General features: G+C 39.5%; 2 protein-coding genes across 2 annotated transcripts in view; one reads left to right on the plus strand and one right to left on the minus strand.

The window, feature by feature from the left end:
- YIPF4 (Yip1 domain family member 4) overlaps positions 1-15,165 on the minus strand; it is a 29,903-nt gene extending 14,738 nt beyond the window's left edge. The window contains exons 1-2 of the mRNA XM_003984341.6: positions 14,850-15,165; positions 699-852 (exon numbers count right to left, since the gene is read on the minus strand). Coding sequence (XP_003984390.2) covers positions 699-852; positions 14,850-14,928 — 233 coding nt within the window. The 5' untranslated portion in view covers positions 14,929-15,165. The remainder of the gene's footprint in view (positions 1-698; positions 853-14,849) is intronic.
- Positions 15,166-19,910: 4,745 nt separating this feature from the next.
- Positions 19,911-24,318, plus strand: part of NLRC4 (NLR family CARD domain containing 4) — a 36,867-nt gene continuing 32,459 nt past the window's right edge. Inside the window, 1 exon segment of the mRNA XM_019827705.3 lies at positions 19,911-20,131. The gene's annotated coding sequence lies outside the window, so the exon portion shown is untranslated.

Consider the following 24,318-nt stretch of genomic DNA (forward strand, 5'->3'; position numbering starts at 1 on the left):
CTTACATAATTTTTCCTTCTTATTGATAAACATAAAATAACTGCATCTTAAAATCTATTGTCTTAAATTTGATGAAATGTGGTATATTAAGAAACAGAATGTTTCAGCACTTAATCTACCAGTAATTACAGAGATTAACTTGATAATGCCTCAATTTTATAGAGCTACAGGTTCCTTCTCAAGTTGTTAAATTCTTTACTTTTTTTGCAAATGATAATCACTTAAAAAATTTCAAGTACCATGAAGAAAGTGAAAGACTCTCTGTAGTCCTTCTAGTGGTAGCTCTAGAATTTCTATATGAGAAAGATTTTAGAGTGATAACCTTTTTGGAAGTTTTAATTTGCCTTAAACTGAATTTCCACAGCAAGCACCCTGCTTTTTTACTTAAACTGCATGTTTACTTGAGATAGTTATAGGGCCAAGTAAGCCCTAACATTTGGAGTATACATGTGTGTGTTTGTGTGTGTGTGTGAGAGAGACAGAACCATAATTCATTCAATTTTAGCCATTCATTAGGTTAAAAATATCCTCCCATTATTTCAATATTTCCAATTATTAGTAAAATTGAAAAACAGCTAGAACCTTACATCAAAAAGGTTAAGATTTTCCATATTTGTCTTTAAATAACATGAAAGAATACAATAATCCCACAGACAAGTTCTAAAAGTCAAAAAAAACATATTACTATTTCTACATACAAGAGTGGCTTGTTATCTTCAGGATCATCATCTTCCACTTCCAAAAGCCAGCCATATCCTCTTTGTCTCAGAAATGTAGTAGCTGTAGATTCTTTAATAAAATCTCCACCAAGGTTTAATTTGACATCTGGGGATGCTATCGAACCACTAAGATCTTAGGAGAAGAGAGGACAAAATTATAAATCAAGGTAAAAATGTGTGAATCTTAACCAACATGAGCATCATATTCAAGTAAAATACTTATCATTTTTTAAAAAATGTTTTAAATTTGTTTTATTTTTGAGAGAGAGAGAAAGGCAGAGAGATTGGGAGAGAGAATCCCAAACAGGCTCCACACTGTCAGTGCAGAGCCCAATGCAGGGCTTAAACTCCTAAACTGTGAGATCATGAGCTGAGTTGAAACCAAGAGTTGGATGCCTAACCCACTGAACCACCCAGTCATCCCTAAAATAACTATCATATGAAGATCTCTAACTACGAACATCTGCTATTACATACGATCCTCATATTTTATAGCTGATAAAAATCTAAAAACCATCTTTTATTTTACAACAAGAAAATGAAACATGAGAGAAGTGAAAACATAAAAGATTTTAAATAATTAGCTAGACTGGTAAAAATAAATCTAGGATTATAACAACTTTATATGGAAGATACATACAAAATATATGATATCATTTCCGATTCCCTTCATTATTACATATACTATCTTCTTCAGAACAAAGTGATTATATAAATTCTTTCTAAAGGCATTACACATATACAGAAAACCTTACACAAAATTTGCTAAAGAAAACTACAGATTTTTCTCTACATTTTTATGTATTATTCATACATCCTCTCATTTAAATCACCAAATAGCTATGTTAAGTGCTTGGTTCTGGATAAAGATGACTAGTAAGAGATCCCCACTATTTCAGCTAATTCTTTTCTTTATATATTCACATTATTCATCTTTAGTTTGGGCAACAATAAATGTGTTTTGGGTTTTTTTTGGTTTTGTTTTGTTTTTAGGTCAGCTCTAAAAAGGAGTGAAGAGGGGTGCCTGGGTGGCTTAGTCGGTTGTAAGTCCAACTCTTGATTTCAGCTCAGGCCATGATTTCACAGTTCACCAGTTTGAACCCTACATCAGGCTTTGCAATGACAGCATGGAGTCTGCTTGAGATTCTCTCTCTTCCCTACCTGTACGTGCCTGCTCTAAGTAAATAAATACAAATTTTAAAAATCATTTTTAAAAAAATAAAAGGAGTGAAGAGATTCAGTTATGGACCTTACAAAATAAATTCCATTCATAGTTTCAACTGTGCCTTACAGATTACAGATAATCACACTTGTACAAATGCCCCATTTTCTGGTTGGGAAAAAATGAGAATAGTAAAGGACTTGAGGTCATACAGGAATTAAGAAAAAAAAAATCTGTAGCACAGACAATATGCACTATTAAACAACCATCAATGCTGTTAACCAGAAGCCACATGACTGGAGTGGTACTTTAGAAAATAATCTTGGGGCGCGTGGGTGGCTCAGTCGGTTGAGCATCTGACTTGAGCATGTGAGGTCATGATCTCACAGTCCGTAAGTTCGAGCCCTATGTCAGGCTCTGTGCTGACAGCTCAGAGCCTGGAGCCTGCTTTGGATTCTGTGTCTGCCTCTCCCCTGCTCATGCTCTGTCTCTCTCTGTCTCAAAAATAAATTAAAAAAACATTTAAAAATTAAAAAAAAAAAAAAGATCTTAAGATTCTCTCTCTCCCTCTGCCCCTCTCTCCTGCTTGCTTGCCCTTTCTCTAAAATAAATAAATAAATAATAAAATTTTTTCCAGGTTTAACAGTATATGATTCTAAAGTTTTTATAAGGGAGTTTACTCAGCTGTAAATAAAATGCAAAGCCTTTTGTATTCACTGTCCTTCCTTACTTAGTTTACAAATAGTCCCTGTAAATGCTATCATAGATTCTTGTGAGTCAAATAGTCTCTGAAATTACTTTCTGCTTGTTTTAATCTAAGTAAAAAAAAAAAAAACTCAAAAGAGGTATAATTTAACTATAATTCCATTTCACTAGGTACAAAGAATGCTTTTCTTGATTTAACAAGAGGAAGATTTCTATCAGGAAGTTATTAGTATGGCAGCGTCATTAAAGGTTTTAGAGTTATGAGGCAGGAAAGGACCTTGACAACTGTTTCCTGGCCTCCAGAAAGGACTGCACTTAAAATTCTTAATCTAAACAAACAAAAGATATATAAATTATGGTGCAAAGAAATACTCTGATAAAGAGTCATATGGTTAGCAGTTTGTCATAGCATGGATGCCTGAACCTCAAAAAGACACCTTTAGCTTAAGATTTTGTAGTATTTTTCATTCCATTTTCATAAAGCAAGAAAAGATGACGAACATATGCAAGAATGCCAGCAATAGCAGTTTCACACGTCCCTTAGTGCCCCCCAAATATAATTAGGTGTAGGTACAAAAAGCAACAAGAAATGTCCAAAGAACTGGTAGTTAGCCTAACATGTTAGCAAGTTAACAAGAATGTCAGAAAATAACAAGATTCCAAACTACTCCAAGAGCACCGGTATCTTAAGTTAAACCAGAGTGAGAACCAGCTAGCTTGGTTGTCAACTCTAGGATAGGTATTATAAAATATTAATTTTAAATTATTTCTTACTATATATTTTATAATATTCTTGTCATTTGCTAAATAAAAACATGTAAAGATAATAAGTGGATTTAAAAGAAAATAATCTTTGAATAAAATCTACTGCAAAAGAAAATCTTAAAAATGTTTCCACTTCTATTTGCCTGAGAGTGAGGAAGATCAGTAAATTTCAAGTTTAACAGAAAGCCACCTGGAAAAACTACAGGACAAGATTTACTAGTAATTCTCCCTTCCTTTAAACGCCAAGTGTAGGGGCACCTGGGTGGCTCAGTCGGTTAAGCATTCAACTTTGACTCAAGTCATGATCTCACAGTTCGTGAGTTTGAGCCCCACATCGGGCCCTCTGCTGTCAGCACAGAGCCCGCTTAGGATCCTCTATCCTCCCCTCTCTCTGCCCTTCCCCTGCTTGTGCTTTCTCTCTCAAAATAAACAAACTTAGAAAAAAAAAATAATAAACTCAAGTGTATCACTAGGTGAGGGATCTTTTCTCTGAATCTTCTCAGTCTAACAACTTCACTTGGAAAGATGAGTAAGAACTTAGTGCTGTAAGATAGTATACTCAGGATGAGATTTACTGTTCTGCTGCTAGATGAGTTCTAGATTTCTGAGAAAGAAGAATATCCTGCAATGAACAATATACATTTTGTTGATACTTTTTAACTTCTTATATGTGTGAAGAAGCTTTTTCTTATTTAACAAGCAACAAGAATGAGGATAAAAACCACCGCATTTCATTGGAAAATGAAATCCATGTGTGCTTAAATCTAAAACAGAATTGTGTATTTGTGCAGCACAACAAAACAATCACATGTTTGGGGTGCCTGGGTGGATCAGTGGGTTAAGCGTCAGACTTTGGCTTAGGTCATGGTCTCATGGTTTCTGAGTTTGAGCCCCATATCCAGCTCTGCTTCAGATTCTGTGTCCCTCTCTCTCTCTCTCTACCCCTTCCCCACTCACACTCTGTCTCTCTCTCAAAAATAAACAAACATTAAAATAAATAAAAATAAATTTAAAAAACAAGCACATTTCACACTGAAAGGATAAAGTCCATTCTTCCATCTTAGTTATAAAAACATTTTGGGTGCTTTGGTGGCTCAGTCAGTTAGCATCTGGCTCTTAGTTTCCACTCAGGTCATGATCTCACACTTCATGGGTTCCAGCCCCACAATGGGCTCTGAGCTGATGGTGCAGAGCCTTCTTGGGATTCTCTCTCTCTCTCCCCCCACCATCTCTGCCTGTCCCCTGCTCATGCTCTCTCTCTCTCTCTCTCTCTCTCTCAATAAATATAAGTTTAAAAACTTTTAAAATTTACTTAAGAAAACATTTTAATGCTTGCACAGATCAAAGAAAGAGATCAAGAAACCAATGCAAGTACATAATGATTGCTAGATTCACATTACAGTTTGATGTTACTCCATAAGAAAAAATTTTAAAGCCTCTTATAAAACTGCATCTTAGGTTATATTCTTATTCATAGTATTTTGATTTATGGTTTTAATAGCCTTACTATTCGATATTGTAAATTTTTTATATCGTACATATTAATCAAAATCAATTAAATCAGGGCTACTGACTGCCTCAGTTGGAAAAGCATGTAATTCTTGATCTCAGGGTCATGAGTTTGAACCCCACAATGGGTGCAGGGATTACTCAAAAAAATAAACTTAAAAAAAATCAATTAAATCTCCTGAACCTACCTTTGGAAAAATTAAATCTCATTTTGGCATCAACATCATTTAACAGAAATTTCTTTTGTTTGCCTTATGAGTCTTTTAACTGAACCTTTTATTCTGAAATAATTGTAGATTCACAGGAAGTTGCAAAAATAGTACAGAAAGGTTACATGTACCCTTCATCAAGCTTCCTCTAATGGTACCATGTCATAGAACTATCAAAACCAGGACACTGACATTGGTATAGTCTGCAGACCTTGTTCAGGTTTTACCAGTTTTATATGCACACATTCGTGTATTGTATATAGTTCTGTGCAATTTTATCACCTTTATAGATGTATATAATACCTTATGAATTTAAAATATATGAAAATAAATAGTTTAATTATTTTAAATGGTAAACTTTGCTTGACCACCTTTTTTCTCCCCATGAATGGCTGGCTAAAAAGTCATTTTCAGAGCACCTGGGTGGCTCATTCATTTAAGCATTTGACTTCAGCTTAAGTCATGATCTCACCGTTTGTGGGTTCAAGCCCTGCATTGGGCTCTGTGCTAACAGCTCAGAGTCTGGAGCCTGCTTCGGATTCTGTGTCTCCCTCTCTCCGTCTCTGCCCCTCCCCGACTCATTCTCTAGGTCTCAAAAATAAATAAATGTTTAAAAATGTTTTCAATAAAATAAATTTTAAAAATTTTTAAAAAGTCAGTTTCAACTTTCCTTCTTAATATTTTAATGTTTACCTTATTTCTGACAGAGAGAGAGAAAGAGAGACAGAACATGAGCAGTGGAGGGGCAGAGAGAAGGAGACACAGAATCCAAAGCAGGCTCCAGGCTCTGAGCTGTCAGCACAGAGTCCAACACAGGGCTCGAGGTCGCAAACCATGAGATCATGACCTGAGCCAAAGTCGGCCGCTTAACCAATTGAGCCACCCAGGTGACCCTCAACTTTCAAACAGGGAAGAGAAGCTATTCTTGCACACCCATTATATGCCATGTATTACACTTCATTAGCCTATTGTATATTTGTGATAATATCTACATGGATATGATTTTTTTTTAAGGTAGAAAGTTTTTAGAAAAAAGAAACTAACAATTCCTTTGTCTACACTACTAACTTGTATCAAACGTAATATCCTTTCTGGGGAGGGGGATCTTCACACAAAGAGTAGGCTAAATGTTTGGCCACCTTGACAAAAAATTATCATTTACTCATGGGCTCCCGGGTGGCTAGTTGGTTAAGTGTCCGACTCTTGGTTTCAACTCGGGTCATGATCTCACAGTATGTGAGCTTAAGCCCCACGTCGAGGTCTATGCTGACAGCGAGGAGCCTGCTTGGGATTCTCTCTCCCCACCTCTCTCTGCCCCTCCCCTGCTCATGCTGCCTCTGTCTCTCTCAAATAAATATATAAGTAAAATAAAAGAATTATCATTTACTCAAAAGAACACTGATAATAATTATTGGATTATTATGTCTACAACTTAGTGATTACAATACTGTACTATAAGTTGTAGATACTATGATTCCTATATAGGAGTGTCTTAGTCTGTTCAGGCTGCCATAACAAAAAGACCATAGTCTGGGTGCCTTATAAACAATAGAAATGGATTTCTCACAATTCTAGAGGCTGGAAGTCTAAGATCAGGGTGCCAAGAGAATCAAGTAAGGGCTCTCTTCTGCCTTACAGACTTTTCCTTATACCCACATACAGGAGTAGGGAGTAATAGGGAGCTCTGTGGAATCTTTTATTAAGAGCACTAGGGGCGCCTGGGTGGCGCAGTCGGTTAAGCGTCGGACTTCAGCCAGGTCACGATCTCGCGGTCCGTGAGTTCGAGCCCCGCGTCGGGCTCTGGGCTGATGGCTCAGACCCTGGAGCCTGTTTCCGATTCTGTGTCTCCCTCTCTCTCTGCCCCTCCCCCGTTCATGCTCTGTCTCCCTCTGTCCCAAAAATAAATAAACGTTGAAAAAAAAAAAATTTAAAGAGCACTATTCCCATTTATCAGGGTTCCACCCTTATAACCTAAGTGCCTTCCCCAAATCCCCACCTAATACTATTACATTGGGCATTAGGATTTCAATATAATGAATTTTAGGGAGACCCAAACATTCAGACCATAACTGGGGGTAAGAAGACTGAAGAAGGCTGAGCTCAAAAAGCAAAAATTGAACCCAGTCTTCTTATATCAACTTATATAATCAACTATCAGCTTAATGTTTCTTTTTAACTATGTCAAAAGCACCTAAAATTCAATATTCCAAAACTACATTCTTGATATCTAAGGTCTTCCTCTAGTTTCTTCTTTCAGTGAATGATACCATTATCCATTCAGCTGGATAAACTGGAAGTTCAATTATCTTCGACAATTTCCTTCATTCACATGCTCCCTGCTCCATCCAATCCACCATTAAATTGTTACTTTCACCTCTAAATATTTTTGAACCTGCCCACTGTTCTCCATTTCTACTCCCAGCACAAGCTATAGAAAACTGTGACTCCTGCCTGCATGACTATAATGGTCTACTAACTGCTTTCTCCCTAGTCACTCGTGTCTTTGTCTTCTTCCAATCCATTCTCTGAATTGTAGCCAGAAGATTTTTTTAAAAAATACTTTTTAATGTTTATTTATTTTTGCAAGAGAGACAGAGAGCAAGTGGGGGAGGGGCAGAGAGAGAGGGAGACACAGAATCCAAAGCAGGCTCCAGGCTGAGCTGTCAGTGTGGAGCCAGATGCAGGGCTCGAACTCACAAACTGCAAGATCATGACCTAAGCTGAAGTCGGACGCTTAACTGACTGAGCCACCCAGGCGCCCTGCCAGAAGATTCTTTGTAAAATGCAATTCCTTCACTCTCCTGGTTAAAATCCTTCAGTGGCCTTCCATGGCTTTTTTTTAGCTCACGTCCAAAAATCTCTATGCACCCTGCCTACTTCCCCAGAACAATTTTCTGCCCTTCCCCATCTGTGCTCTGGCCACACTAAGCCTCTCAGTTCTTTGAATGAACCAGGATCCCCTTTATCTCAGAAACTTTGTACCAAGCTGTTTTCTCCAACATCACATAATTAAATGCCACCCATTCTTCAGTTCTCATATACTTGCTTCAAGAAATTTTCCTTCATCTCCCAGACTAGATTCCTTTCATAGTCCTCTGGACTTTTCCTTCACAGCGTTTATAATAATATATTTGTGTGATTATTTGATTAATGTCTGTAAGTTCCATGATGGCAAGAACTAAGTGTTTTTGTTGTAGTTTTGTTTTGAACATATCTCCTCAATACTTATAACAATACCTGACCTATATGGTAGGCAACTAACAAATATGTAGTTCAACAAATGTTGAGTTAATTAATGAATGGAAGGGAAAATAGCTCCATAGAGTTTAAATCAATAAATGACATCAAAAGCTTTTAATAAGGCAAACATACAAAATTGGACTTGTATTTTGGAAACATAATCTTGGTTGCACAATGGAAGACTGATTTAAGAGGGGAGAGATTTGCACAGGGGAGTATGGTCAGGAGGCTACGGTATAGATGAGAAATGGTAAGAACTCAAACTAAGTAGAGAAGTTAGAATAGATTCAGTAGAGAAGGAAGAATAGATTCATTATACAGTTATTCTGGAGCTAGTCTGCAATAGTTGATGACCAACTCAATATTGAAAAAGTGAAAGAGAGACTAGAGACAAGTTTCTGCCCTTTGGCAAGAGGAACTATATCACAAACATTAAGTCACTTTCACTTTAGTACCTTCCCTGTTTTCAATATTAATCAATTAATCTATCAATAAATATTTATGAATTACTTAGCTTATTTCTTTAATGCCCTGACAGTGATATAAAAAAGTGAGATACTTTGAGGAGTTTTTGTTTGTTTGTTTTTACTTTGAGGAGTTTACAATCTAATTGATAGTACTATATATCCAAACAATGGAACATTATTCATCCAGAAAAGGGAACAGTTACTAATACAAGCTGCAACATGGATGAAACTTAAAAACATTACTTTGAGTACTGAGTAAAAGATACCAGACAAAAAAAGTCACATATTATCCCACTTACATGAATGTCCAGAATAGGCAAATCTATAGGGACAGAAAGTAAATTAGTGGTTGCCAGAGGCTGGGAGACAATGGAGAATAACTAAAAATAGGTATAGGTTTGCTTTTTGGAAGTGATGAAATGTTCTAGGGTTAGACAGTGGTGGTGGATGCACAACTTGATAAATAAACTAAAAACCACTGAATTGTATGCTTTCAAAGGGTGAAGTTTTTGGTATATAAATTATATCTCAATTTAAAAATCTAATTTAGATAGCATGTAACATAAAACCCTATTAGTACTGTAAAACACGCTCTTCTGTAGGTAAATGACAATGCAAATTGCCAAGTGATCACAGGTGCCAAAGGAGTAAATAGGCCTAAGTTACCAGAGAGGTGGTCAGGAAGGCTATGTAGAGGTAGAACCTGAATTTGGCTATGAGGGATAATGGGATCAGCAGTGAAGGAATGAGAAGAGAAATCATTCCAACTAAAAGAAATGGCAAGGAGAAAGGCATAGAAGCTGCAGGCTTCTGTTAGGCAGAGTTTATCTCCAAAAGCTGCATAAGATAGAGTGGGGACAAATTGTTAAGAGTATAAAATATCAAGTAAAAATCAAACTTGTCTTTAGAAGTTAAGTGTTTCTTTATGCATATTCTGCAGAATCTGGATCCTGTGACATGCTCTTCACAAACGGCTTTTGGTGTTCACTGAGTTTGAAAAATCCTGTATACTACAACCCCCACTTGAGTTTAAAAATTTTTTTTAAATTTATTTTTCAAGAGAGAGAGAGAGAGCAAGCAGGGAGGGACAGAGAGAGAAGGAGAGAGAAAATCCAAAGCAGGCGCCACACTGTCAGTGCAGAGGCCATCACATGGTCGATCTCACAAACCGTGAGATCACGATCTAAGCCAAAATCACGAGTTGAATGCTTAACTGACTGAGCTACTCAGGTGCCCCAAAGGCTCTGGGAGTTCTACATTAAGGAAACTCGTTTACCTTAGGTTAACACATCATTTGTCATGTGTCAAATTTATGTTGTCATGGAACCTTCCCCCCTGGGCAACCCTGCTGAAGATGGAAGGAAGCAAGCAAAATGCCAAAGAGTAGGGATTCTGGATGCTGAGGAAACAGGAAATAACAGAGATAGTATGGCTGTGAAAATTTTACTTAAAAATTTAATTTAAAATCCTGTAATTTAGGAGGGGACCTGTGATGGTAGAGATGTAACAAACAGAGAAGAAAGAGAAAATGCTAGAGAGAAAAAGTGAAGAGAAAGAAAAGTTCCACAAAAGGCAAGAAGATATGGGCATAAAAGCACTAGTAGAGGGTTATCCTTTTAGAAAAGAGGAAAGAAACCTTTTCTTTAAGATTTGCAGGGAAGATGAATGTTTCCATATAGATACAAAGATACTTAGAGGTACAAAAATATGAAGATGAGAAAATGTCTATCTGGTGGCTTACATCATCTTTCTTGCTTAGTTGTCTGTGTTCATGACTTTCCAACTACTTGTTTAATTCTGTTGAATTAGTACTGGCTTCAGTTTTAGAAGCACAACACCTTTATCTTAATCAAAAAGTATCACATGGTCATTCATTCATCACTGACTGAATTCCTGCTATGTGCTGGGCTCAGTGCTAGGCAGTGGGTATGAGTAAAGCACAGCTTCTAACCCTGAGAAGCTCATGGTCTAAATCAGCATTGTTTCAGGTCTGTGAAGATTAATAACTATAAGACATGGACAGCCTCCAGCATGTATTGTACTGGCACAGTTCTTAAGTGAATGCTCTTTCCCCTTTCAACTGGAAGAACGCCTACTTATCCTCCAAAATATACCTGATCTGTCCCCGAATACTTCCTTGATCCTTTCCTGCAGTTAACCACTTCCTCCTTTGAACAATACTTTCTATAGCATTTATTATGTACAATGAAATTTATCTCTTATTAGACCATTTCTTGGTGCTAGGGACTTCCTCATATGCAGACCCTTACACATGGAGGCACTTATTCCATCCTATATATATAAAACATTATCTATCCTTCGAAGTTAGGCAAATTATCATCTCCATTAAACTGTCCGTGATCTTACAGCTAGAAAAAATTTCCTCCTCTTCTAATCATTCATAACATTCTTTTTTAAAAAAAATTTTAGAACATTTATTTATTTTTGAGACATAATCATTCATAACATTCTAAATCAGTGCTTCTCAAGCTTTAATGTGCATATGAATCACAGCAGAATCTTATTAAAATGCAAATTATGATTAAGGCAGACTCTGTATTACTAAGTGCTCAGGACATAAACCAGGCAAAGAATTACTTATTTATCTGATACGAAATAAAGTCAAAGGATCCCTAAAAACTTCTATACTACACTTTACATATACATAATGGTATCATTACACTGTTGCATTTATATACATGCATTTCAGTACTGCTTTTGGATATAGTTTTATACCATAGACTTGAATGATTCAGCCTGGGTTTCACTACTCATTTATTGGCTGATTCACACATAGCTCATGCGTTTTTAACTTGTACTTATGGAACTTGCTTTTATACACATTATTTTAAATAACTGACATTATGTATGCTATTCATTAAAAATTTTTCATTAAAAAATTTTTTTCAAATAAGTAATCTCTGCACCCAACATGGGGCTCAAATTCACAACCCTGAGGTCTAGAGTAGCATGCTCTATGATTCAGCCAGCCAGCGTCCCTGCTTTTCATTTTATAGAAGACAATATGGAAGTTTATAGAAACTCAGTAACCCGCCGGATATCACATCACTATTATAAGGCTCAGGACTTTAACTGAAGTCTGCTGGCTCTAAATCCAGCAGTTTTTTAGTTACACTATACAAAATGTGCTAAGTTTTATAGTCCCAAGTATCAATGTCATAGGAGATAAAAGAAAGGAAGAATCATTTATCCCTTCAACAATTATTTTCTGATGTTTGTAGTCTGGATTCTGTGGCAGGTGCTGGGACACAGAAACAATCAGGGAAGTCTGTTTCTGACGGACAGTTAAGCAAGGTTTCCCCAAGGAATGAGCATGCCAGTTCAGTGTTAATTCTCAACTTCAGGTAAGGAGCAGAAAGGCATTCAAAGCCTGGGGACTAGGATATGTATAGGTGTGGAGACAAACACTGAGTGAGGCACATTTTAGAACAAAGGATATGTGTGCATAAATAGTGTAGATACGCATCATTAAGAAAGACCTGGACAGAATCTAGAAGGAAGGTACACTGAAAATACTCATGGTTAGAGAAAAGGCAGGAAAAGGGAGAAGAAAGAAATTACATAATATGCTTAAGAACCAGGGAAAAGACCTGGAGTTACAGAGTCAAATTTTCATGTTAGAGAACAATAAAAACTAAGTGTGGGGCCAGTTAATAGTGAAAAATAAGCAGCAGCAGCATTGCTAACATGTACCAAGCTCTTAACTCCACCAGATACGGTACTAAGTGCTGTGCATTTGCAAAATATTTGAGCACTGTGTATTAATTCCCATTTTGTATATGAGAAAGTTGAAACTAAGAGAGGCTAAATGACTTGGGCAATATCATATAGACAGTAACTGGCAAAACCAGGATGCAAACCCAGGACTCTTAACACTATTCTTCAGATACACTATTCAATTTATAAAAATATTTAAGAAAGCAGCATCACAATTTCACTAGCTCTTAATTCAGATCCTTCATGCAGAGGTTACTGAACTTCTCTAAGCCTCATTTTCATGACAAAATACAAGAATAATGAAGCTCAGCAGAATTCTTATAAAGATCAAACAAGTTATTTGCTTAAAATACTCTATAAATTTAAACTGTACAATGTTATACGCCTGAGGGTATTATTAGACATATATCTATCCTTGTCTATACATCCTCGGTATACAGGAAGCATAGGTATCCTTAAAAGGCTAAATGGAGAAGTTTGAATAAACCTTATATCCGTTAGGTTTACTTATTCCAGGCTTCTTGGTTTCGTGTACAGAGTCAGAGGGTTTGCTTGTTGTATCATTGTTAGACTTCTTAGGTGTATTTAAGAGAGGTTATTCCAGGGGCGCCCGGGTGGCTCAGTCGGTTGAGCGTTCGGCTCAGGTCATGATCTCGCAGTCTGTGGGTTCGAGCCCCAAGTCGGGCTCTGTGCTGACAGCTCAGAGCCGGGAGCCTGTTTTGGATTCTATGTCTCCCTCTTCCTCTGACCCTCCCCTGTTCATGCTCGCTCGCGCTCTCTCTCTCTCTCTCTCTCTCTCAGTCTCAAAAATAAATAAATGTTAAAAAAAAAAAAAAAGAGAGAGAGAGGTTATTCCTGGGGGCAGGGGAGGATAGGAAACATATATACATAAATAAACGAGTTTGAACAATAATTCAAAATTTTTGAACAATTCAAAAGGCCATGTTTTTAAAGTCTGGAAAATTAAATTTGATATTCCTCCCGAAGCACTGTGCTACCAAGTATAGATTGAACAAATCGAAATCTTTTGGGTTGCTGTATTTCACCAAATATTCATATTAGCTTTATTTATTTATTTATTTATTTATTTATTTATTTAAAAAAATTTTTTTAATGTTTATTTATTTTTGAGAGAGACAGAGACAGAGACAGAGGGTGGGCGGGGGAAGGGCAGAGAGAAAAAGAGACACAGAATCGGAAGCAGGCTCCAGGCTCTGAGCTGTCAGCACAGAGCCCGATGTGGGGCTCCAACTCACAAGCTGTGAGATCATGACCTGAGGTGAAGTCAGATGCTCAACCGACTGAGCCACCCAGGTGCCCCTATTCATATTAGCTTTAAAACAAATGTATCAGCTATGTTCTCCACGATAAATAAAAATTTTATTTTCCATTTTAAGTCACGACCAAAACTACAATATTATTTTTTAAACAACGCCACTGAGAAATTAAAACAAGGAAAACAAAACAAAGGAAAATAAGCTATACTAACTGATGCACTCTGAAATCAGATTTCTGAGCAAACGTTAGGCTCTCTAGATTGAAATTTATACAGCTTTATGCATACTTTTTTTTTTCATATAGGGCAGTAAGTCTAGTCGTTGGCAAATAATTGGTGTATACAGTCTAATAAAATTAAAATTCGAAGCCGACTAGCAGAGAAAGAGTCAGGTCAGAAAGAGTCTGGTAAGGAACAGAGAAAAGGAGGAAAAACTTTCCTACGTTGTAGAAAAAGAAAAATCTCTCCGGCACAACGGCTTCCTCACAACAGCACAAGGAAATACGTAGATGCCCTTGGGGACACCTAACTGTATTACAAGAACTTCCAAACACACTTGGGCCCGCTTCTCTGAATATTGAGGTCAAACACTACACAACAGGAGGAAAACTGGGACGTAGGCAGGATATCGGAGTCCATACAAAACACGAACTCCTCTAAGAAGTTTGTATTCGCAGTGCCGAATCTAACATCGGCATAAAGTTCTCTCTCGGTAAATAAGAGAGGCACACAGCTCTCCTACCTCGTTTTCATTCTATGACACCCACCCTCGCCAACTGGACCACTCCTTTTTTGATTAACAGCAAGTCATTGCAGAAATAAAATCTTACGCTTCCGTGGGCCCCGCTGAGGTGTGGGGAGAGCCAGAAGCCAAGTGAGTAATTTGGGACGCCTTCCCAAAGCCCTCCGTCCACTCAGGCCCCCTCGGAAGGCCGGGCAGGCGCAGAGGGCTCGCGTCCCCAGGCGGCTCCCTGCCGGTCCCCACCCGGCCGCAACCGCCTCGGCACCACAAAGAGCCCACCGCGTCGCACCCCGCGTCCACCTGGGGCTCAGGCTCACCTTCCGCGTCTGCCGAAGAGACAAAGGTGAAGTCCCCGTTCGAGGGGGAATACGCCGGGGGTGGGCCCGGCGGCTGCATCTCGCGGCCCCTCCGAGCCGGCGGCGGTGGAGGAGGCTGCGGCTGGGCCCAGGCCCCAAGGCGGCCGCGACACCGGCCCGCACGCGCGCCCTACGGTGAGGCCCGCGAGCCGGGAGGTGCAAGCTGGGAGCGAGGCCGGAGACGAGCTGCCCCCGAGTCTGCCCCACCAAAGTCTCTTAGGTGGCGGCCGCCCAAACACCACGACGCCGGCGCCCTGACAGGACCATAACAGTGACAGCGCCCCTTGGATTGGCTCTTTGTAATGTGCTTTCTCATTGGCTCCTGGAGGAAGGTTCCGATTGGGTCTCCCCATTGTTGATTCCGGAAGTTGACCCAAGGACAGGAAGTTCACTTCTAGTTGGTGGGACCTCTAGGTTTCCCCAGCCTTCTTGGCTGCTATTTTTTACTTGACGTGTCTTCTCTTGTGGCTTTTCTTTATTTCTTTCGTCCGTTTTTGTTAACTGGACAAATTCTAAAAAAATTTTAGAGCTAGGAACATTTCTGGAGGTCTAGGATCCCCAGATTGCGTTGTCTTTAGTCATTAAGTAATTGTAATAACATTTTGACTGAATTATATATCATCCCTGAGAGTCGTGTGTGAAAGGAAGGGGGCTGGACTGGATAATAAAAAAGAAGATAAGTTGTAAATTGCTACCTAGAAACTAGGGCTGTCATCTAGACACACTTGTGTATTTATGAGAGAGACAACTGAGGCCAGAAAAGATAAGTACCCTAATGGAGGGTACTCAAATCTCCTGACTTCTAGTTCAGGGCTCTATTCGCTACAAGGCCCTGTCTGTTGATACACTTATCAAAGTTTACAAACTCATCTAGGTTTTTTGTTTGGTTTGTTTTATTTTAGAGAGAGTGGGAGGGTAGGAGGGACAGGGGCGAGGGGGTTAGAGAGAGAGAGAGAGAGAGAGAGAGAGAGAGAGAGAATCCCAAGCAGACTCTATGCACAGAGGGTGATGTGGGGCTCGATTTCAGGAATTGTGAGATCATGACCTGAGTGAAAATCAAGAGTCCCACACTCAAGGGACTGAGCCACCCAGGTGCCCCACCCACTGAGGTTCTTAAATCTTTAAATACATATACTTAAATTTAATGTCCAAGCTACATAACGTGGCTTCCAATTTGGAAGGAGAGGGTTTGAGGATATATCATGAGACAGACTGGCAGAGATGCATGATGCATAAGCAGTAGAGCAATGGGAAGGCATGGCCATTAATGTGTAAAAAGGAATATTGATATTTTTTTGCATAGGAGGTAACAAGTTGGTACTTAAAGGATGAGCAAAAACTTGCTGGCAAAGAGAATGGGTTGTGGGGTGGGGGGGGGGGGAGTGTGCTGTCAGCTTGGGTCAGAACATTCCAGAGACCATTTAATGGACTTGGGAAACTGGAAGTCATTTAGTTTACTTGGAGCTTACATTTCATAGGAGAGAATGGGTACAGATGAGATTGCATGAATAGGTAAAGAAGAAATCATGAATAATCTTACCTGCTATTCAAAGGATTAGCTTTTCTTCATGGAAGTATTGGAGGAACCATTAAAGGAGTTAGAGCAAAGGAATAACATATCAGATACCCTTGTTAGAATTATTACTTAAAATATCCACAGTAGTAGGTATTTTGACTTGAAGAGCAGAGACTTTTTTTTTTTTTAGTTTATTCATTTCTGCAAGTGAGAGAGAGTGGGGGAGGGGCAGAGAGAGACGGAGAGAGAGAATCCCAGGCAGGCTCTGCACTGTCAGCTCAGAGCCCAATGCAGGGCTTGAACCTACAAACCATGAGATCATGACCTGAACCAAAACCAAGAGTCAGACACTTAACTAAGCCACCTAGGCACACCTGGAGATCAGAGACTTCTATGAGACTTTTGCAGAAATATAAGTAAATTGTGGATGAGGGTTGCAACATTGGGGATGGAAAAGAGGAAGCCCATATGAGACATATTAAGTTTAGGAATCCACAGGACTTAGTGATCAAGGAGAAGAGATTTGGAATGAAGAAGAGGAAAGAGCCTAGCGTGACTTCATGTTTCTTGCTTAGGTGGTTGGAAGTGTTATTTATTAAATGAGTAAATAAAAGAGGACCTGGTTTGGGGAGAAGGGAAAGTTTTGAACAACCTGCACTAGAACATGCAGGTTGAGCTGTCTAGTTATTCTTTGGTAATAAGGACCCCGTGCACAGTGTAGCATTGTAATTATCAATGTATGGTTGGTAATTGCATCTATGAATACAGAAGAGATTTCCCAGTAAGAGTGTAGTGAGTGAGAGAAGAGTGCCAAGAGTGATACTCTCCGGAACACCAATATTTAAAGGCAATCTAGGAGGGTGTTGGGTTACAAAGGAGGTGAGATGAGTTGCAGTTTAAAATAGGATGGTCAGGATAGGCAAAATTGGGAAAGTCACATTTGAGCAAAGATTTGAAGGATGTGATCATTTGTACTGGGTCCACTCAGTTAAGTTGGAACTATGATTCCTATAATCCATTTTCCCATATGCCTTTAGGCTAGAGTTTCTCAAAAGAAGAGTTTGCACAAGATTTGTAAGGTAGAAATGAAGCAGTAGCCATTGCACTCAGTAGGTTAAGCCTCCAACTTTCGCTCAGGTCATGATCTCGTGGTTCACAGGTTCAAGCCCCGGGTCGGGCTCTGTGCTGACAGCTAAGAGTCTGGAGCCTGCTTCGGATTCTGTGTCTCCCTCTCTCTCTGTTCCTCCCCTGATCATTCTCTGTCTCTCAAAAATAAATAAATGTTAAAAAAATTAAAAAATAAATTTAAAAAAATGTCTACAAGGAAGGAAAAAAAACACTCAACAATTGCAACAGAAGAGCAGTTCCTCATTCTGATGATGGACATATGTGGTAGACAGAATAATGACCCCCAAAGATGTCCAATCCTAATACCCAGAACCTCTGACTATGTTATGTTACATGGCAAAGGATAATTAAGACTGCAGATGGAATCTTTGCTACTAGTGTTAACAAAGGTCTTTAATGTGATATGAAAAGCACAAATCATAAAAGAAATGGTGACTTGAACTTCACAAAATTTAAAAACTGCTGAAGACATTAAGTCAATGAAAAGACAAACCACAGACTGGGAGGAAATATTCACTATCCATATATCTGACAAATGATTTGTCTTTAGAATACTTAGATAATTTTTATAAATCATTGTCATTAAAACATGGAAGAAAAATTCACAGATATATTTCATGAAAGAAGATATTCATTTGGCCAATAAGCACATTAAGGGCGCTCAACATCATTAGTCACAATGGAAATGGAAATTATCACCACAATGAGATACCACTGCAGACTCATTAGAATAGCTACATTTAACAGGACTGATAATACTAAGCGTTGGAGAGGTTGTGGACCAACTGGAACTCTAACACATAAGGACAACTGTTGGGCAGTTTTTAAAAAATTTTTTTAATGTTCATTTATTTTTGAGACAGACAAACAGAGAGAGAGAGAGAGAGAGAGAGAGAGCTGGGGAGAGGCAGAGAGAAAGGGAGACACAGAATCCCAAGCAGGCTCCAGGCTCTGAGCTGTCAGCACACAGTCCAACATGGGGCACGAACTCACAAACCGTGAGATCATGACCCAAACTAAAATCGGAGACTTAACCGACTGAGCCACCCAGGTTCCCCTGCCTCTCCTTTATAAGGACATTTGTGATCACATTTAGAACTCATCCAGATAATCCAGGATTAGGTCCCCATCTCAAGATCCACATCTACAAAAATACAACATTTACGATCTCCAGGGGTTGAGACCTGATACATTTGGGTGGCCCACTATGACCACATTTCTACGTTTCCCCTTTTTATCCTGTATTATATAATTTGTTATTAAAAAGCAATATGAGTTTATTACAGAAAATTAGAATATACAGATAAGCAAGCAAAGAAGAAAACTTTTAATTACCATAATCCTACCTCCCCCCCAGGCTATTTATATAGTTCTTTCTCCATGAACATACATTTACATTAAAATTTAGGGGGTGCCTGGGTGGCTCAGTTGGTTAAGCATCCGACTTTGGCTCAGGTCATGATCTCGCGGTTCTTGAGTTCAAGCTCTGCACCCAAGTCTCTGCTGTCAGCATACAGCCTGCTTCAGATCCTCTGTCCCCCTTTCTCTGCCCCTAGCCTGCACTCTCTCCCTCTCTCTCTTTCTCAAAAATAAATAAACACACACAAAAAATTTAAAACCCAGCCAGTAGCACAGCCCTTGATCTCACATCAGAGAAACCCAGCTCACAAGCTGGAAAAGACTGCTGTTACTCCCATAGAAAACCCGATATGCAGAAAATGATTTAGGGGACAACTTAGATATCCCCCTCTGTCAGGTGAACGTCAGAGTGCTCTTTTTGAACTAGGCAGTTAAGGAACATAAAAAGTTCATGGTAGTTTGTGCAAAGATACAGGAAAGATTACACAAGAGTGTCATTTTCAAGAGAACTTCCGGGAGATTTCTCCATTTCCAGAGCTGAATGTCAACTGGCTTCCTGGAGTCTGTGATCACAAGGTTTGAACGTGTGTGTGTCAGTGGAACCTATGGCTCTTCACATTCAGGAGAATGTCCCATGCATCCATTTGCTCTGTGCTAATGTTGCCCAGGACCCTGATGACCGAGAATATACATGTGCTAGAAGTCTGCTGGGATCCATGGCACGGGTAGCTGTGACTGCAATAGCAATATGCTTTAGCCAACCCAACTGGCTCATTTAATTTCTCTCTCACTCATTTAATCATAAAAATTAGTATGTATTAAATGTTCAAAAACACTTTGCTTCATTTTAGCTATAGAATAAATAAACCAACAGAAGTAAGACTGATGTGTTGTGAATAATGAGTATAGTGTCTCATGAGTAATTCCTTTCCTGATGCGAATTTCTAGCTATTGTGCCTTTAAGGTTCACGGTCAGCTTCTTTCCCTTGCTACTTCTACTTCCTCTCATCTTCCCTTTCTGAACTGGTAGTTTTGGTATCCAAACCATTCTTACTACACTTTGGAAAAAAAAAAAAAGGAACTTATGTTGGCCCTTCTCTTACAATCCCCTACCACAGGGGCAGGGAGACATTCAACCCACACAACACTTTACGTGAAATGGGAAGCTAATAAGAAGAAACTTTATTTTGAAAGCCTCTTTTGATCCACCAAGAAGAGGGCAACTGGATTGCTCAGCCAGGTAACGTGGGGAGAGAGAAGGGGGTTTTAGGTGGGTTTCAGAATCAAATACTAAACTGTGGGTTTACATTCAATTAAAGCTTGGGTGTGGGGATATAAAAGGTTTACGACTGAAGAATGTGCTTTTGCATGGCTGGATTTGACTGCTGGGAAACTTTTAGGGGTGTTAGCCTGGTCTGCTGGGGTGTCATGAGATTACTTGGAATTGATGTTAAATGCACATTAAGTCAGAGAGGTGTGTTTTTCTATGAGACAAAGTGAAGGAAAGGACTTTGAAAAATACTTGTTGGACTTATAGAAAGGAAACCTACTCTTTTTCCTAAAAGTGTTGTTAGAGTCATAGGTCAGAACTGAAAAGGCCTGGGGGTGGGGGAGCTATGTAGTCCCTTCAGCCTCTGAATTCCTAACAAGAAAGCTGATATCTGGAGAGAGAAGTGAAGGAAACTGCTGTTCACAGGACATCTATTATTGACAGTACTGACAGGGTCTCTACATACTTTCTCTCAGTTAATCCTTACAACCCTAATTTAGAGAGGTGGAAAATGGCAGAGAGTTTAAATGACTGCTTCGGGGTGCCTGGTTGGCTCAGTTGGTTAAGTGACCTACTCTTGATTTTGGCTCAGGTCATGATCTCACTGTTCGTGGGTTTGAGCCCTGCATCAGGCTGCTTAGAATTCTCTCTCTCTCTCTCTCTCTCTTAAAATAAATAAACTTTAAAAAAAAAGATAGAACCACGTCTCCTGTCACTCTCTTAAAAGTTGGGCAAACTTCTCTGCTGTCTTATAGTCTGTTCAGGCCACCATCACAGAATACCACAGAAACAGAAAGCATTTTTCTCGCAGTTCTTGAGGCTACAGCTCAGGATCAAAGTGTCAGAAGTTTTGGTTTCTCCTGAAACCTTCGTTTTCAAAAAAAAATTTTTTTCATATTTATTTTTGAGAGAGAGACAGAGCATGAGTGGGAGAGGGGCAGAGAGAGAAAGGGAGACACAGAATCCAAAGCAGGCCCCAGGCTCTGAGCTGTCAGCTCGGAGCTCCTCGCGGGGCTCGAACCCACAGACCGCAAGATCATAACCTGAGCCAAAGTCAGATGCTTAACCAACTGAGCCACCCAGGTGTCACCTGAAACCTTGGTTTTCGGATGGCTGCCTTCTCACTGTGTCCTCACGTGGTCTCCACTGGGCAAGAATCCCTGGGGTCTCTCTTTGCGTGTACAAATCTTACCTTCTTATAGGACCCCAGTCAGATTGGATTAGGGCCCACCCTCATTTTAACTTAATTACCTCTTTACAGGCCTTATTTCCAAATAGCCATAGAGTGAGTACTGGGGGTTAGAGCTTCAACATATGGATTTTGGGGAACATAATTCAGCTACAACACTAATAGTAAGAATAATATTTTCTAGTATCCAAACTGAATATGAATTTTTGGCAACTTCAGAATCAGCTGAGATGCCTGCCTGATGATCCACGTAGCAATTTTAATTCATTATTTTAGCAGACAAAGTGACTGATGGCCAACTCAGGGACTAGCTTATTGTGTTTACATGTGAATACAAGGATCTTCTTGGCTCCTTCCTCTATCTTCTTCCTCTTGTCTGTTCTCACTGAACTCTGCTTAGTCAGTGGAGGTCTGATACCTCCAAGACCCATACCTTTTTTGTGGGGGTAGAAAGGGAAGGACGTTTACTGAGTCTTTTCTGTGTACTAAGGCCTCCCAGCTTAACAGTGGTAGAGCTGGAATTTGCACTCAGTCCTGACACCAAAATAGGCCCTTGCTCGCACTCACGTGCTATCCTCATCCTTGCTTCCAGGCTGTAACCCCCCATGGCTCCTTCTCTATGCTGCCCCTCTGCCTAGAAATACCCTTCTGCCTTTACTGCCTGGTGAACTTTGGTTTCCTTCAAAACAACTCAAAAGTCACCTCTTCCAGGCAGAATTAAATATCCCTCCACAGGGGTTGCTCTAGAACAGTGACCTTCAAAACTGCATTGACTGCCACTTGCGATAAGAAATACATCTTCTAAGGGCGCCTGGGTGGCTCAGTCGGTTGAGCGTCCTTCTTTGGCTCAGGTCATGATCTCGTGGTCTGTGAGTTTGAGCCCCACGTCGGGCTCTGTGCTGACAGCTCAGAGCCTGGAGCCTGGTTTGGATTCTGTGTCTCCCTCTCTCTCTGCCCCTCCCCTGCTCATGCTCTGTCTCTCTCTCTGTCAAAAATAAACATTAAAAAAAATTTTTTTTAAAGAAATACATCTTCTATCAGTACCCAGTGCCAGGGTACATAAATAATTGAAATAAAACGTTCATGTGTTCTGATAGTTTTAATTCTATTTCATTAAAAATATATATCCTAAGGCACCTGCCTGGCTCAATCAGAGGAGCATGCGACTCTTAATCTTGGGGTTGTGTATTCGAACCCCACATTGGGTGTAGACATTACTTAAAATAAAAACAGAAATAAACTTTAAAAAATTAAAAAACTAAAAATATATATACTAATTGTAACCCACTTAAGTTACTATCATGACCTGCTAATGAGTTGGCCGATTTGAAAAACTGCTCATGAAGATACTCTTTCTTGTTTTGACAACTTTTCTTGTTTCTCTCATCTCTGAAAGCCTCAGATCCTCCAGCTCTACATATAAATGTGCTGGGGTCCAGTTCTTTTCTGATACTGGTTCCTGAGAGGTTTCTGATTATCAGTTTCTACTCCTTCTGGGTTTCTACTCCAGGAAGTAGGACTTTCTGTATCTTCCTGTCTTTCTCTCCAGCCTGGGGGGGGGGCACCTGTTTGCCCCAATTCTCTGACAGATCTAAAAAGAGGTGTTGATTTTCAGTTTAGGCAGTTACTTTTTACTTGGTATGCGGAGGGAGTAATGACTTCTCTATACGCCAGACCAGAAAACAGAAGTCAAAAAGGCTTCCTTTAAAAATAGAAAGCAATAAGGGTGCCTGGGTGTCTTAGTTAAGCGTCCAACTCTTGCTTTCGGCTCAGGTCATGATCTCATGGTTTGTGAGGTTGAGCCTTGCATCAGGCTCCGCGCTGAGCATGGGGACTTCTTGGGGCTCTCTCTCTCCCTCTCTCTCTGCCTCTCCCTTGCTCACACACTCTCTCTCTCTCAAAATAAATAAAACATTAAAAAATAGAAATCAATAATTTTTTTAACATCTATTTATTTTTGAGAGACACAGAGAAACAGAGTGTGAGCAGGGTAGGGGCAGAGAGAGAAAGAGACACAGAATCTGAAGCAGGCTCCAGGCTCTGAGCTGTCAGCACAGAGCCCAATGCGGGTCTCAAACTCATGAACCTTGAGATCATGACCTGAGCTGAAGTCAGACACTTAACCGACTGAGCCCCAAGAGAAATCAGTAAAACTTTAAATTTATATGGAAATGCAAACAGTTCTTAAAAAAAAATTGAAGAGTTTACACTACCTGATTTCAAGACTTATTATAAGGATGCAATAATCAAGACAGTGTGATAATGGCATAAGAACAGACATATAAATCAATGGAACAGAATAGAATCCAGAAGCAGATTCACAAATTCAATGGGTAAAGGATATTTTTTTCAACCAATCGTGCTGGAAAAATTGGACATCTCTATGGGGAAAAAAACAAACTTCAACTCATCATCTTCATAAACAAAAACTATCCCCAAATGGATCAATGACCTAAATGTAAAAGCTAAAATTATAAAACCTCTACAAGAAAACTTAGGTGAAAATCTTTGTGGCTTGGGATAACAATGATTTTGTAGATAGGACACAAATAGCATGAACCAAAGAAGAAAAAATTAATAAGGTGGAATTCAGGGGCTCCTGGGTTACTCAGGCTGTTAAACGTCCGACTCTTGATTTCAGCTCAGGTCATGATCTCATGGTTGTGCAATTGAGCCCCTTGTCCAGCTCCACACTGGGCTGGGTGTGGAGGCTGCTTGGGATTCTCTCTCTCCCTCTCCCTCTGCCCCTCTGCTGGGTGCGAGCTCAGGAGTGTGTACACATGCTCACTCTAGCTCTCTCTCTCTCTCTCTCTCTCTCTCTCTTTCTCTCTCTCTCTCAGTCCCACTATCTCTCTCTCAAAAAACAAACAAAGCCCCCCCCAGAAAAAACAAAAAAAACACACCAAGGTAGAATTTATAAAAAGGAAAATGTTTTGTTTTCCAAAAGATACAAGGCCGTTGTATTAAT

This window comes from Felis catus, chromosome A3, assembly GCF_018350175.1.
Source record: "Felis catus isolate Fca126 chromosome A3, F.catus_Fca126_mat1.0, whole genome shotgun sequence".
NCBI lineage: Eukaryota > Metazoa > Chordata > Mammalia > Carnivora > Felidae > Felis > Felis catus.